This window comes from Delphinus delphis, chromosome 4 (genome assembly GCF_949987515.2).
Source record: "Delphinus delphis chromosome 4, mDelDel1.2, whole genome shotgun sequence".
Lineage (NCBI taxonomy): Eukaryota > Metazoa > Chordata > Mammalia > Artiodactyla > Delphinidae > Delphinus > Delphinus delphis.
Window position 1 is genome coordinate 44,637,372 of NC_082686.1, and position 16,507 is coordinate 44,653,878.

The following is a 16,507-nucleotide window of genomic DNA, read 5'->3' on the forward strand; positions in this document are numbered from 1 at the left end:
CCTAACCTTTTGACATACTTGTGGATCAATATTCTTTTTACTCATGTTGCTTCTATCTTGACCTTAGAGGACACAAATTATAGATTTAAGTGGATTAATTTACTCTTTTACCAAAATAAAATACTTAGGACTTTCTCAAGCCTTGAAATATGCTCAGTATTAAACATTATAATCCTTCCTTTTTTTTCTCAAAGGAATTAATTGCAGGTTAAGTTTCTCATCATTTAAAAAGCAAATAGTATTTGTGAATACTATTATTTCTGCTATAAATGAAAGCTTAGACTAGTTTTTAGTGTCATATATTCTTTATTTAATAAAAATTTAATCATTCTTACCTGAATCCAGACCACATATATCATGAAAAACAATGGTCTTAGAGAATACAGAAGAATTCTGAAAAATATAGTACTGAAAAATTAGACATGAATGCTTTTCTGAATATAGGTATGATTCAAACAGACAAGTGCAGATAAATCTACGTGAATATTACATCTGGTTCATTGAATGGCTTATAATTTTGAAACTGTCACATGTCAGCAAATATATCAACACTGCTAGAAAATCAAAAAGGGAGTACATTTCTGTTAAGTGCAGTTGCTTCTAGCTCACATAAGGTAACCATGACTATATTTTAAATAAAAAGTTACTTTTTGAAAACAAATTATTTTTACTCATATCACCATTAACTCTTCTGAGCATTAAAAAGAGCTCAACAAATATTTTAGAATGAATATGCATATACACATTACGTATGTATGTGTATATATAAATATAAAATGTGTAACACAAATGGTCAGATGGTTATGGTAATTCTATTTACAATCTTGTTTTGAAATTGATAATCATGTCAAACCCATGGAATCTCACTCTAGTCAAAGATCAAGAAGATTCATTTCAATACATCTTCTTTGAGATGAGTTTTTAAAAGGCCATTATATTCTACACATGCAAAAAACAGTATCTAAAACATGAAGTATGTTTTATTTTAATATTTAGAAAAATCTTGTAATTATTTATTTTCTTAAAAACGAAAATCAGATTATGACTTTCAATTATCTGACCAGGTAAGTAATATATTATGTCATGCCTGACAATGATTTATTTAAACAAACAAAAATTGTGAATTGTAGGTGAATTTTTAGGTGGGGGTGAGGATACAAATCCAGGTTACTCAGCTCTTATTGTTACTCTGAAGTAAATACCAGTTTATTTGTACCATGATATTGTACCTTAATTTGGAAATTGTACCATAATTGGAAATATTGTATCATGATTTAGAAATAAGTGTGAATCCTAGAAATAAATCTTAGGTTTTCTTTTTTTACTCTTTCTCTTTTCCCTCTATCCTTCCATCTTTACTTCCTTCCTTCCTTCCTTCCATTCATTAGAGCCTTTTCCTTCTAGCAGCCCAATTTTAAAAGAATCTCCATGATGTTCTCTTTACAATATAGTCTCTAAGATGCAATACTCAAGCAAAATATCAGAATTTAAGTTAAAATTTTGATAGTAAAATATTTTTACTCTAGGGTTTTTGGGGGAAACAACTTCTTTTTAGTGGTATTCCATTCAAAAATTCTTGTAAGTTTAGTTAATTTAAAAACTAGAAGTTTAGAAATAGATTAACATAGTTTACATTTCTAAGTTAATAAATAGTATTATACATTCCTTCAGTTTAACAGAATATAGCATATTTTTGGCATTTATAAGGAGTGTCTTCTTTGGCCAAAATTTTTCTCTTAGTGAGTTGTTAATGACATCTATAAAACTATCCACTGTAAGTGAATTTAAACATTTAAACATAAGGAATTCAAATTTAATTATAAAAAGGTCATGAAAAGATATTCTTTGACAGTAAATAAGATTATTTCGAATCAAAACATTAGTATATTGAATCATCAAACGCTTTTAAGAACTCTTATTTAAGCATAATGATTTACATTATAACGTAGTCTTTTAATTTTACAGTTTATAAATTGTAAACTGACTTTGCAAAAGCATATTGCAAATGATATTGACCAGTCAATATCTGTAAGAGTGGTAATATCAGTCGCAAAATCAGATTTTACTCCTTTAAATCTAATATATAAACTCCATACTTGGTTATCTTTTCAGAAGTGATTTGCATACATTTAAATTAGCGTGGACACGTTTAAAGAGAGGCAGTGTTTGAATTCCTAATGAAAGTGGAAGCACAGTCACCAATCGGAAACCTTCCTCAGTCTCAAAATCACTGGCATTTCACATTTCTCTTTTTGTAGCTGACTTAGACGTGCGGCATCTTTTGCTCTCCTTCTCTTTTCCTCCAACTGACTATAATGCGATAACTGAAACCACTTCTACTGTATGTGACACAAACATAGCAGCGCTGAAACGCGTCGAATGGAAGGCTGCTTTCTCCTCCAGAATTCTGTAAGCGTCGAACGCCGACCCTTTGCTCCTTCATTTACTCCTTTCCCAAATCTCGCCACTGTGCCATTTCCCTCCCTCTGCCCTATGGAAGGAAAATATCCTCTACTCTTTACAATATCGCTGTTTTCTCTTCTCGGTTCACTTTTCTCCATTGCCATAAATTTTTCTTCAAAACATTCTGATGAGTTTTGAGGAGGGCTTTTCGACCTCACTCGACTGTAATACCCTAAATCTTTTCAAGAAAGAAAACGATGATAATAATAACAGCAAAAATGTATTACAGAACCCCCACGATAGTGACACGGGTTCCTTGGCGCGCCCTTCACAAACGCGTGAAGTATAACCTGAGCGCATTCCTCCTTCCGCGTGATGAGCTTCTTCCACCTGAGAGCAGCGGAGGCATTTTTCTTGTCGACTAACCCCCTCTAGCGCCGAACTGGCAGCATCCGAGCGGCGGCTGTCAGGAGGACAGAGCGCGAGTCTTGGCGGAGCTCAGCTGCGCTCGCAGCTCGAGCCCTGCCCTCTAGGCCCGCCTAGGCCGCGGGGCGAGAGCGTGAGGGCCAAGCGCGCTGAGACCCCACCCTGTTAGCACCTGTGTTGCCCGGCCCCTACTCCCAACCTTGGGGGGCGAGGTCCGCGTAGTCCCAGCAGGCAGCGGGCCGCCACGGCTTCCCACCGACCCGAGCGCTGGGAGGGAGTGGGCGCCGAGAGGGGGCGGCTTGAGGGTGCGCGGAGAGAGCTGTTCACTCGCAGGCACTCGGCGCCGCTGTGGATGTGGCCACGCACCGCTCAGCCCGTGGGTTCTCTGAGCGCGAGGTCCGACGCCGCCACGCTGCAGGCGGTCCGGACCCCCGGAATCCCAGCGCCCACGGCTGCGACAATGCTCGTGACCTCCACTGCGAAGTCACGGCCGCACGGCGACGAGAAGACCTCAGTGAGCCGTGGTACCAGGCACCCGTCCCTATCCAGCCTGATGTGACTCTCCTCTGCTGCTTGCTCTCTTCCTTCGCTCTCCTAGGACTAGCAGCGGAGGCGGCCGCAAAGCTGAGGCTCTCGCCCTACTGGGCAAGTTTGGGCGACCCGTGCTGAGGAGTGGTCAGGTTGGTCCGCCACCGCCAAGCTCGTCCCGGACCCGGTGCGTTTGCCCACAGCACTCGCTCCCCTCTGGCGGGAGAAATGTAGAGAAGTCGGGGGTAGCCGTGTTGGGAGCTGACTAGCCCTAAAACGCTGGACGCTGCTGCCGCGAAATGGGGAGCAAAGTGCTTGGGGGACTAAGTGCGGCCTCAGAGATGCCGGGGAAGCGGTTCTCGAGGCCGAAGCGCGGCGCAGACGCGGCCGAGCTGGAAGTGTCTGCTCTGCGGGTCGGTGCCGTCGCCACCTAGGCGAGGGGCTGAGGGCGCAGCTCGGTAGCTCGCTCGCACAGCTCGTGGCCCCGCAGAGCCTTTTCAGTCGTTCGGCTCGCGCCGCACTGGCCGGAGGAAAGTTCCCGCGGCCCCCGCCCGCTTCACAGCTGCTGTGCCCTCGTTGCTTTTGGCTCTGCAAGCGTCCACTTCAGTCCGGAGAGGCGCTCGGGCCGTCAGAGCTGCAGGAGCTATCCGCCGCACCTGGTCCTCCTCCCTCCCCCGCTTCCGGCCGTGAGGCGCCCTCCCCCGCCCCCTCGTTCCCCTCCCCCAAACTACAGCCAGAGCTAGCTCCTGCGCGCACGCTCTCCCGGGCCCAAGGGAATAGTCCTCGCGCGAGCGGGACACGGCGGTGGATGCAATTCCGCTCGCCTACAGCCGCCAGGAGCTCCCTGGCGCCTCAGGCAGCGTCCTCCTCCGAAGCAGCTGCGCCTGCCCCTGGGCAGCCTGGACCTTCGTGCCCTGACCCCGGGGCCTCGCGCGGGGGGCGCCGCGGGACACCCTCTGTGGGCCGGGTGGAGGAGGAAGAGGAGGAGGAAGAAGACGTGGACCGGGACCCGTACCCTACGCGGAACACCTGGCTGCGCTGCTGCCACTTCTCTTTAAGGGGGAGAAGAGAGCCGGGGAGAGCCATGGGGGGCAGCGAAGTCTGGGAATTTCTTTTGCAATTTGGTTTCTTCTTGCCTCTGCTGACAGCTTGGCCGGGCGACTGCAGTCACGTCTCCAACAACCAAGGTAAGGGACGGGGCGCAGAAGCGAGAGGGGGCGGGAGGAGGCGGGTGCTCTGAGGACCGGTGCATTGGTCGCCTTCTGCAGGTAACTTTGTCCCGGGGTAGGCTTCTCCGGGCTCTCTACACAAGGGGGTAGAGGGTGTCCCCTCCCCAGAGCGCCCTGTCCACATCGGCCGGGGCCGGCGACCTCACGAATTACGGTTCCTTCTGCTTCCAAGTGTCTTTAAACGGATGCGTGAGCATCAGCAGCAGTTGGGTCCCAGCCCTGGCGGCCGCGGGCCCGCTCCCCGCTGCGCGGTCTGCGCTGGAGGTCAGGCTCTGTGGCACAGGCTTAATGGAGACTTCTGGCTCTCTGCGGTCGCTCACAGCACGGTAACATGTAGGTATCTCCCACATGCCTTCAAGAAAGCAGATCGCTCTCGCTGTAGCCTCTGGCCAAATACTAGCCTTTTGCCTTCGGTAAACTAAGCCGCCCTCGCCCAGCTGCAACCCCTTTACCCCATCCAGACCGAACGTAGACTTGTTGGAAATTATTCTGAATTATTTCTAGCCCAGATGCCCAAAGGGGCCGGGGGGATAAGTGTTAGGTGTGAATTAACAATTTGTGAATATCCTATTTATAAAGTCAGGTAAAGTGGTAAAGTGAAGATGAATAGTGTGTGAAAAGTGAAAGTGTGGTTTACTGAATGGAAAGCACTGAGAATTTTTGAACATTTTCTTGCCTTCTATCCAACAATCTTTATGAGACATATCTCATTGGATTTCTGCTATGAATATTTAAGGATCTATAAAAAACATCACCTGCATAATCTAAATCCTCCTAGACTAAGAGATGAACAACCGTAAAAGTTTTCCAGCATGTACCTGGCTTGATGCTCTCACTGGCACTGTGATGACTACCAATGTTACCTGTTATGTCACACTTTTACAAATACTTCAAATATACAACTTCAATTATAGTTACCATTCAACATATAAGGCTTCGAAATAATTTGCAGGTATATAAATGGAGGTCAGATGACATGAAAGTGTGCACTGTTTTTGCGAGGGTGAGAAGGTTGAGAGAGAAGGCAAAACAACACAGCCTTCTTCTTTGTTATCAACATGTATGACCAATTTGTTAGAATTATTCAGAATCAGTATTCAGTTGTTCTCATTTATACAACTGGTACTTTTGACATGTTTTTCTAATTCTTTCTCTTTTTTTTTTTGACCTGCCAAATTGCAATCACAAATGCATATGTCAATTTGAAAATCCTACACAACCATCATGCCTGTGAGGATGTATCATATGAGTACCACCTATAGTGCCATACTCTCCTATGGCGGTGTATACCTTCAAACACATCCCTTATTTGTTTTCAAGGAAAATTGGCATTAAATATCAAAGGGGTAGTTACTTAATCTACCTCTGAAAATAGAAGATTGTTAAAAATAACGTAATTATTTGACCTTTTCATTGAAAGGAGAGAGGAAATTTTTAATAATTGGAAGATCAGACATTTATGTTGTACCAAATGTGTCTAGGGCTACTAAAGAGATGTATACTTTGAAGTAAAGTTTACTAGAGATATTTTAACAGTTATTTCCTTGCAATCGTTTCCCTAAAACAACATATATTTTTTCATTAAGTGCTGGTAACCATCCAAGGCCCTGAGGATACCAACATAAATAAAACACATGTTACACTCTTCACATGACTAAAGTGCCATTCTACCAAAATGCGTCAAATGTTAAAATATGACATTTCAGCTATTCATATTAAATTTAAGGACATAGAGAAGTTGTTTGTTAACATTTTGCAGTAATTTTTATCTATTTTAATGACTTTCTCATACTTTTAAAAGACATTTTAACTAAAATATTTACCAATTATATGTAATTTATGTGTGTTTTTATAAGTTAGCTTAACAGTGTTAGTATTACTCAGTTTACCCAACAATTAAATAAGATAAGTAAAGGTAGTCTCCTAAAACTCTTAATTTGAACTTGCACTAACATACTGAAAACACAGGCTATGCATTACACTTGGCTAATATAGTGCCTAAAGGCTAAGTTGGGTAAAATTTAGAGGAGTTCTTCAACAGAAGATTATAGAGAAAATATGCTCAGATTTTTTTCATCAGACACAAATGATTCCTCATAAAATGCTTTTTACAGCCTAAAGTCATAGTGATTAGAAATTATGCCTAATAATACTTAGAGATAATTTTCGAATACTGAAATCATCATGCTAATAGTTAATAAAATGTGGAACTTCAAAATGTTATTTTTATGAACACTTGGGGGATATTTTCTTATTTGTAGCTTCATAAATAGATGACATGAATCAACATATCTTACCAATTTGTAAACATTGAAAACATGAGGTATTACAGAATTATTATAGTATGTACACAATATAGAAATACTAATGTAAAATATAAATCAGATTTTACACATAATAATAAACATCAGTAATATGATGAATAGTTAATTTTAAGGATATCGTATTCATTTTCCTAGTAACTTTTCATCCTAAGAGCTAATGGAATTCATGTTTTATTTTTAAAATTTGTTATGGAGGGTAAAATTTCATTTTTATTTAATTTGCCTTCTCATTAAGGATATTCACAAGGTAAACTTTTTAATGTTATTTATCTATTTTTACCAAATCATATAAAATCTTTCATGGTTGAATGAAGGAGTCACCCTCTTCCCATTTCCTAGTTTTCCATACGTAGGCATAGTAAAACTATCAAAAAAGTGAACTACCTCATTTTTAACCTGGTGCTTAAGATGGTGCTAAGAGTAACTTGAGTACAGGAAGCATCTCTTCTCTTGTTTTTTTAACTGCTGTGAAGCTCTGCACTATAAAGACAAATCAGTTTGACTCTCTTTTCCTGTTACCCAAACCTCCTTGAATCCATCAAAAAGTAGAGTTGCTTCCTAGATCACTTCATCTGATTAAGTAAGTGAAAGCGTGATTTGTACTCAGATTTCTCTTATTCCATTAGTTTTCCCTCTATTTAAAACCATAGTATTTATTTCGTGTTGGTAATTTTTATGTAAAAATAACAGATTTTACCCTCTTAATGTATGTAAACTTTTATTTCCGTACTTGTAGGATACTTAGGAGAATATAAAATACAATCTTGTTTCATATGTAAGTAACCAGGTGTATCAATAACAGTGGTTAGTAGCCACCAGGGATCCATTAATTCAGAGATTACTCTGCTTTAGTCTAAGAGTTGATGCATCTCTCAGGGTGTGACTCATGTTTCCCAAAATAATCAATACTCAAATAATATATTAAATCAAAATATGGTTTGAATATGAGAGTCTAGAGAGCTCATTTTACTACCAAGATTGTGTGAATTGATCTTTCTCCTCCACCCAGGAAATTCAGTGACAAATGAAATAAACAAGGAAAACAGTAGTCTGAATCATTAGTTTCATTGAATTTATTAATTTGAATGAATTGAGTGTAAAATACACTAAATTGTGTGTAAATACAGGTGAACATAGGTGAGCAGAAAAATATCTGCTTAATAAAATTCATAGCCCCAAATTAGTTGAACTTCCATAAGTGTTGTTCACAAACTATAAGTCTGTTGTTCTAATATTTATTGAAGGGGAGGAATTGAAATATTTTCGGAAAGGTCAAGAGTGAACTTTACTGAAAATATTTAACGTTGTGTTAAATAAGGAAAACTGAATGATTTATAAAGAATATTTCTAAAAGACCTTTCACTTATATAAAATTTATTTTCAGCAATAAACTATAGTTGTAAAGGTGCAGATTGTAATCTCATGTTTTCTTATTTACCATAAGTATAAAAACAACCTAGAATGCAATTTTATTATGCATTTACAAATTGAAATAAGCCATTGTGTAATTAGTCATTATGATTAGTGTTTAAAATAGAAATATAAAATATCATTGATATGCATTGATCACCTAAATGTTTTTTGCTCTGGGTTTGGGATAACGCTGTCTAAAAATTTTTTCTTACACAAAAATTATACAGCGTTCTTTAAGGATCTCTTCTTCAAACTAGGAATAACATGAATAAAGCAGTTTTAATTGAGATATTCCCAAGGGGAAAATATATATCTAAAATTAGTGGTTAAATAACATCATTTTACATTTTTAATATTTTCGACTTTTCTAATAAGGAATTTGTATTACTTTTATGTTACAAAATTAAATATTGAGAAAAATACTAGAGTTGAAATTCCCTTCTTCACTAATCACTGCTGGTATAAATAACTTAAGTGCAAAAGGCATCATAGATTTCTTGTATTTCCTTCCACCAATGCTCTTTCCCTATGACAAGCACCATATCTCAATCTTTCTCTTTCATTCTTTTCTTTTCACACACATGAGTACTTCTGACTATATATTTCATCTGTCCTAAATGGCGAGAGAACAGATCTTATTTTACAGTGTACATAGTCAACTGAACCCCCAAAGTAATAGAAGTTTCTTCATTGTGCTCTTGACTCAACATTTCTTGGGAGTATAAATATGGTGGAGATCAGTACATATATATAGTTAAGTAATGAAAAGGGATTGACTTTGTTCAGTGTACTTTGTCAATCATGTAATCAAACTAAATTTGTACAGAAGAATTAAATTGTTTATACAGGGCTTCCCTGGTGGCGCAGTGGTTGAGAGTCCGCCTGCCAATGCAGGGGACACGGGTTCGTGCCCCAGTCCGGGAAGATCCCACATGCTGCGGAGCGGCTGGGCCCGTGAGCCATGGCCGCTGAGCCTGCGTGTCCAGAGCCTGTGCTCCGCAACGGGAGAGGCCACAACAGTGAGAGGCCCGTGTACCGGAAAAAAAAAAAAAAAGTTGTTTATACATCCACAGTGTTATTTTAAAATAAATATTATATATATTATATCATACATATAAAAATTGTGCAACATAATTTAATATACTACATCTATAGTGTTCTGATCAACTTGCAATTTCATTAGACTGACATTAGTTCTTTAAAAAATGGAAATTATATTACCTCAACTTTTGCCTTATTTTATTGAGTACTGTGTTTTTGAGTTTAATATTTAGATGATGAAGAGAAAAAGAGTAAGTAAGGCAGACTTTATAAATGCCCTCATGGAATTTACTTTCTAGTAAGGGAGACTGACAAAAAAATATTTAAGTAAATGAAACTATATGCTGTGCAGGAAAGAATACAGGCACAGAGCAAATAAAAGGAGGGACCTGCTATTTTAAATGTGATGGTTGGAAAGGCCTATCTGGGAGGTGACATATAAGCCACATTCTCAAGGATGAGAAAGAGCTAATTGTACAGAATGGGAAGAAGTGCATTCTAGGTAAAGGGAATTACCTGGTCAGCGACCTTGAAGGGAAATGAGCTTGACACGTTTGAAGAAATAAGTCCAGTGTGACTGGACCTTACTGAGCAAGGAAGAGATTTAGCACAAAGTAAGGTTTGAAAGATAGTGAGGAACCAGATACCACAGAGAAGAAAACAAGCCATGGAAAGGAACTGGGTTTTAATATTATCCTAGGTAAAATGGGAAGCTATTGAGAGATTTTAACCATTTTTCATTTTAAGAGTGTTATGGCTAGTGAGTAAAGAGATGATTGGAAGATGGCAAGAGTAGAATTAGGAGTCTGTTGAAGTTACCTGGGGGGTGGGGTATGGTGGCCTGGCTAGAGTGGTGGTAGTGAGATGGGGAGAAGAAGATGGATTTGAGATACATTTTGGAGTTAGGATTATGAGATCATCTTATCATTACAGAAAAATAAATGTAGATATTCAACATTTATATCACTTCTTTTCCAAAGGGCTGAAAAAATTTTCCATTACTCCCCGTAAAAATGACCTTGCTTATAATAATTGATAATTGACAGAGTATAGGAAGGGTGGAGTGAGGCCCACTTTCCACTCTATTTAGCTCAGACTATGATTTAAAATATAATCTTAACAGTTTTACTATTTCAAACCATTGTCAAACCATTGTACATAACATTGTACACTCATATTGGATCAACAAATGAAATTTTTTAATGCATTTTTGACATGACAACTTTCCATATATAGTTGTTTTTAGTCAGAGTGGATAATGGCACACATGGGCGGAGACATCTTCACAAAGCAATATGGTAATCCAACAGAGTCTATTAAAATATAGAGCAATATTTGGAAGTTTGGCTTATGCACCAATTTTGTTCATCTTTGTTATGATCAGATTACTGTTACTGAAAACAAAAATGTAAGTGATACTAGATAGCAAATAAGCGTGTTTCACATATTTTCTATTAGTCTTCTTTTATCTCTGCATTTTGTTTCAATGAAGAGAAACAAATACACGTTCAGAAAGCCTATAAGAGATCCAGAAAATGAGATCTTAAGATGAGGGAAGAAACTATTAGGCTCTCCACTAAACAACAGTATATTGCATGTAATTTAAAAAATTTCCCTAACCAGTTATTATTCATTACAATGAGTTGCATTATAATAATAATTTATGAATGTAATCATTAAATAGAGAGAATCATAAAAATTCCTAACTTAGTCATATATACTTTGTATATATTTAGAAAATTCATACTCTGGAAATGCTTCATTTAAACATTTCTAAATATTCTTAAATATAAATATTCAAACATAGTAAATCTTATATTTTACTTTAGTGCTTAGAATGTTCTGGAGAATACTATTGATATATATATATATTTTTTTTTGCGTTATGCGGGCCTCTCACTGTTGTGGCCTCTCCCGTTGCGGAGCACAGGCTCTGGACGCGGAGGCTCAGCGGCCATGGCTCACGGGCCCAGCCGCTCCGCGGCATGTGGGATCTTCCCGGACTGGGGCAAGAACCTGTGTCCCCTGCATTGGCAGGCGGACTCTCAACCACTGCGCCACCAGGGAAGCCCTACTATTGATATTTTATAGTGATTTCCTTTCAGTAAACATTGACTTCTTATGGGATATACAATTTTGTTTTTCAATGATAAATATTCTAGAACTGAGTGAAAACATTCGTTCTTCAAACAGATATTTATTAGAGGCCTACTATTTGATAGGCAGTGTACTTACCATATATAAGAATTCAAGGAGAACTTTCCCTCCCAGAATATATGATCCAGTGAAGGGTTTCCAGTCTCTTTCCAAGTCTGGCAGGAAAATTTTCTGTTGTCTTAAAATTAGATCCAAAATTAATTAGAAAAACTTTAAAAACACATTTGTTATATGGTAACATGTAACAAGTACTGTTGCTCAATTCTCATTATATTTATGTACCACTTATTTGAAAGAATTTCTATTATTTCATTACAGTTTATCTCAAAGTTAAAAAAATAAGTCACTCAACAGTCACATATTAAGAATCTCCCTGTGTCAGGCATTATGCTAGGTTCTAAGTCTACAACAGTGATTATCATACAATCTCTGTTCCTTAGAAAATCAGTCTTCTCTGTTGATGTTATATATCCTTGAGTAATTGATATTTACTCTTTAATTACTTGATGATTTTTATGAGCTGAAGAATTTTACAGTAAATGAGATCATGAGGGAGAGAAGGAAGGGGCTAAAGTAATACTACTAACACTTTCATGTGGTTTATTTGTAAAATTGCTTCACAAGGATCTTCTAATATTAGTTTTATGGGTGGGTATATATTCTATTTAATTACATGAAAAGTAAACATAAATACGCATTTAAAAATACAACCATGCGTAGAAAATATAAATATTTCACATCTGTAATGGCTTTCCATGGACTGACAGGTAGAGGGAGATTTTGTTTGAAGGATGTTAGACGAGCTTTTTATGGTGTGTTTATTTAAGGTGGATTTATTATTAAAAACTATGGTTAGTGGTGAAGAAGCTAGTTTCCAGTTTCAGATAGCAGCAAGCATACCTTTTAATTAAGCTTTGGAGTGGGAACTGGGATGAAAGTATGTATTTTCAGTCCATGTACTGAAAAATAGATTCAGCTACTTTCCCAGGATACTGCTGTGTCCTCTAGCTGTTGGCCTGTTTGATGATCTGAACTTGCTGGATATAAATGAAAAATCACCCCTATTCCTTCTATTTCATTTTATAACTTCAGTTGTAAAGTTGTACTTAACTTTTTGATCATAGAAGATATAACATCTCCTTAGAAACTGAATGTTCAGGAGGTAGAATTAGTTATGTATTATTCTTACAATGTTAGGTATCTGTGGATATATGGGATATTTATGTACGTAATTTATTTACTTATGTTAACTTACTAATAACATAACAGTAGGATAATTATGTATTCTTTCAGATTATTATTATAATACTCATATTGGTGGTACATGAGCCTTGCAAAGAGAAACACATTCTTGTATAATACATAGAATATAATGTATAGAATAAGGAAAAGTACTTACACATGATTTAAGAAAATCAATATATGAAAACTTTCCTACCTTTGATGACTAGGAAATAAAAAGGTATTACATTAATATGTATTCCAAATAAGAATTATCTAAAACTAATTAAAATGATTGCCTCCAAATATGAGTTAAAATATATCTCAATATCACCTTAATTTTTACTTTTTTTTTTTTTTTGCGGTACGCGGACCTCTCACCGCTGCGGCCTCTCCCGCCGCGGAGCACAGGCTCGGACGCGCAGGCTCAGCGGCCATGGCCCACGGGCCCAGCCGCTCCGCGGCATGTGGGATCCTCCCAGACCGGGGCACGAACCCGTGTCCCCTGCATCGGCAGGGGGACTCTCAACCACTGCGCCACCAGGGAAGCCCATAATTTTTACTTTTAAAGGAAGAAATTTGTTCCTTATATTACTATGATACTTTAATATTGCTAAAAATAATTAAAATTAAACATTTAATTAGAAAATTAAACTATGTAGTGGCCAATGAATGTTATTCTAAAAATTGATATCTAAGACAACTGAAGTTTATTTTAAAATATAATACAGTAGCTAAGTAGCTATAAACATGCAAAATGAAAGAAAAATAGGGAGAGAAAAAAACTGAATTATGGTACTATTTTTAAAATGAACCTAATTGGTTAAGAAGTCTCTCTTGTTATATATATATATATATATATATATATATATATAACAATATTGTGGGTTAGAGCCTTATCTCTGCAAGTATAGAAATGTCCTGATGACAGACAACGTTAGCTAAATCTCTTTAAAAAAAAAAATCCTGAAAATTTCCTTTCACTCTCCTTCTGGATTTAAAGTATACTTAGACAACATTTAAACTGTGAATGCAAGTGAAAATAATTAGTAGTTGCCATTATGTGTGACAGGAAAGAGTTGAGCAAACTAACAGCATTGCACAAAATCATAAGACTTTTGTCAGTTTCTAAAATTAAATAAAATCTATGCATTAGTCCACTTGTTAACAATTATAATGTCTGATCAACAACAACAAAAAACCCCAAGACTGCAGTAGCCACAACAATTTCATAACACTAGAACATTTAATGAGGAAACTACCCTGTTTCCTTGGCTGTTTTACATGTTCAATTTAATGAGGGAGCAGTCAGAAAGAGATCCTAACTTCTATCTGAAAAAGAAACAGAATTTCAGAAGTGCATATTGTTGGTATAACGTATTGCTTAGCATGTTTTAAAATAAGTGAAAAATAACATGCTCCAATTTTATTTTTATGATACTATATTAGAGCAAAAATTGTACCTATATTATAATAACTTACTGTCTTAAAGTGTTATAGTATAATAACTTCATTTTATAGTTTAGAAAACTAGAGTTCACCCCAGTTATTAAAATAGCAGGTAGTTTGTTTATTTAAAATTCCATGTGTAAGAACCTTTATGATATTCACTAGTTTATGACCAAAAATCCATGCATATATATATGCACTGTTTTTTTAGATTTTTCAAGAGCTCTATTACCTAGTAAAGCAAAAGTAAAATTTAAGAATTTATTTTAAAGTTTAGTATTCTAGAGTTTTAAGTACTTGTTAAAGCTAAATGAAAAATTTCCCTGAATTTATGAAGCCTTAAAATCAGATGAAATTTTTATCCTGTTTCTGCGATAAAGTTCTGAAATACTTTTCCATTGTAATATAGATATAGTTATCTTTGGGTTTTTGTTCATTTTTATTTTTATTACTTATATATAGACACTTCAGTTCTTAATCTGTATGGTTTATTTGTATATATTTTCCTAGAATTCTCAAATTAGTTCAAAATTAAGTATATATTCATCCAAGTTTTAAATGAAATCTGTTGATACCTACTGTGTTTTTTCACTGTGCTGGGAACAGGAAACTTAAAGATGGGTCACTTTGCCCTGGACTTCTGAGAGCTTAAGATTTAACTAATGAGGCTATTTATATGTCATTGAATAATTGACAAAGCAATATGGATTTAGCTGTTCCATAGATAAGTTCACATCTATGAACTATTGTTTACAGAGATGAAAAGGTAAAAGTACCATTTTCACTGATCTATGAATTAGTATATGGAGACATTGAGAAAAAATATTCATTCAGTATGTTGACCATGACCCTATATTGGCACTGACTTTGTGTGCCTGCTAGAAATGAAATAGGATCTGGCCCCTGACATTAAGAACAACGTTGTAAAGTTGAAGAGATATACTTAACAGTTAAATACTAGCAATATAGCAAAGAGAAAGGGAAACAATTTTAAAAATTATAAACAAAAAAGAATCTTGGGTTACATATGGAAAATGAAAATGAGTCTCACATTTATCAGGATTCATCATCATAAATATATATAAGCAATAAGAGAATTAAAACAAGTGACTCCTCTGGAAACTTCAATTTTTAAGCTACCTTGAATTAGTTATTGTGCACTTGAAGATTAAAACTTACTCTCTGTATAGGTAAAAATAAAATCCAAGTGAATAATATCTTAGATTGAACATAGTTTTTTTTTTTTTAACATCTTTATTGGAGTATAATTGCTTTACAGTGGGGTGTTAGTTTCTGCCTTATAACAAATTGAATCAGCTATACATATACATATATACCCATATCTCCTCCCTCTTGCATCTGCCTCCCACCCTCCCTATCCCACCCCTCTAGGTGGTCACGAATCACCCAGCTGATCTCCCTGTGCTATGCGGCTGCTTCCCACTAGCCATCAATTTTACATTTGGTAGCGTATATATGTGCATGCCACTCTCTCACTTCGTCCCAGCTTACCCTTCCCCCTCCCCGTGTCCTCAAGTCCATTCTCAACGTCTGCGTCTTTATTCCTGTCCTGCCCCTAAGTTCTTCATAACCATTTTTTTTAATAGATTCCATATATAGAGTTTTTAAGTAAATGGCACCACTTGGCTTTTTCATTAAAAGTTTTATCATATTCTTTAAGAAATAGTGTGTTTGATGATGGTGGCTGCTTTTAAACAGCACAAAAACTATAACAACACAAAATCTTGATTTTAATGGATTGTATGTGGTTTTCTCTACTGATTATATCTAGATGATGGTAAAATTGTAAAATCTGTATGATTTACACTATATGCAATTTAAAGATTAAAAATGTTTCTCTAGTTTCTTGCCATCTCTTACCATTCTTGTTTTATTGTGATTCTCTTCCCTACCTCTATTAAATATTGGTTTTTAGAGGTGTTTCATAACTTTGAAATTGCTAGTATTCTTTAACATTTATGTTGAGAAATTAGATAAATTACTCTTTGATAGATCCTGTATTTTATATTTGAGAAATGTGCCTGTAGAAGAACATAGAAATTGCTGCCAGAATTTGGTATTTTTAAACAGAGAAAAATCAATGGCAGATTATCCATGATTAGCGGTTGACATTTAGATTTGTACATTTATAATGTCAAAAAGCACTGAAAACTGTCAATTTAGTTTCTAAATTACAATAATATTCTTATTTTCAAATCCAACATTTTATGGTTCTCATCTGTCCTTCAACATAGAGATATATTTAAAATAATAATTGAAATAATTGCAGATCTTTTGACAAGCTGGACTTTAAAT

General features: G+C 36.7%; 1 protein-coding gene across 2 annotated transcripts in view; it reads left to right on the forward strand.

The window, feature by feature from the left end:
- Positions 1–4,165: 4,165 nt before the first annotated feature.
- Positions 4,166–16,507, forward strand: part of EPHA6 (EPH receptor A6) — an 867,569-nt gene continuing 855,227 nt past the window's right edge. For both annotated transcript variants that reach the window (XM_060010502.1, XM_060010503.1), the window contains exon 1: positions 4,166–4,544. In XM_060010502.1, the coding sequence (XP_059866485.1) occupies positions 4,166–4,544 (379 nt within the window). The remainder of the gene's footprint in view (positions 4,545–16,507) is intronic.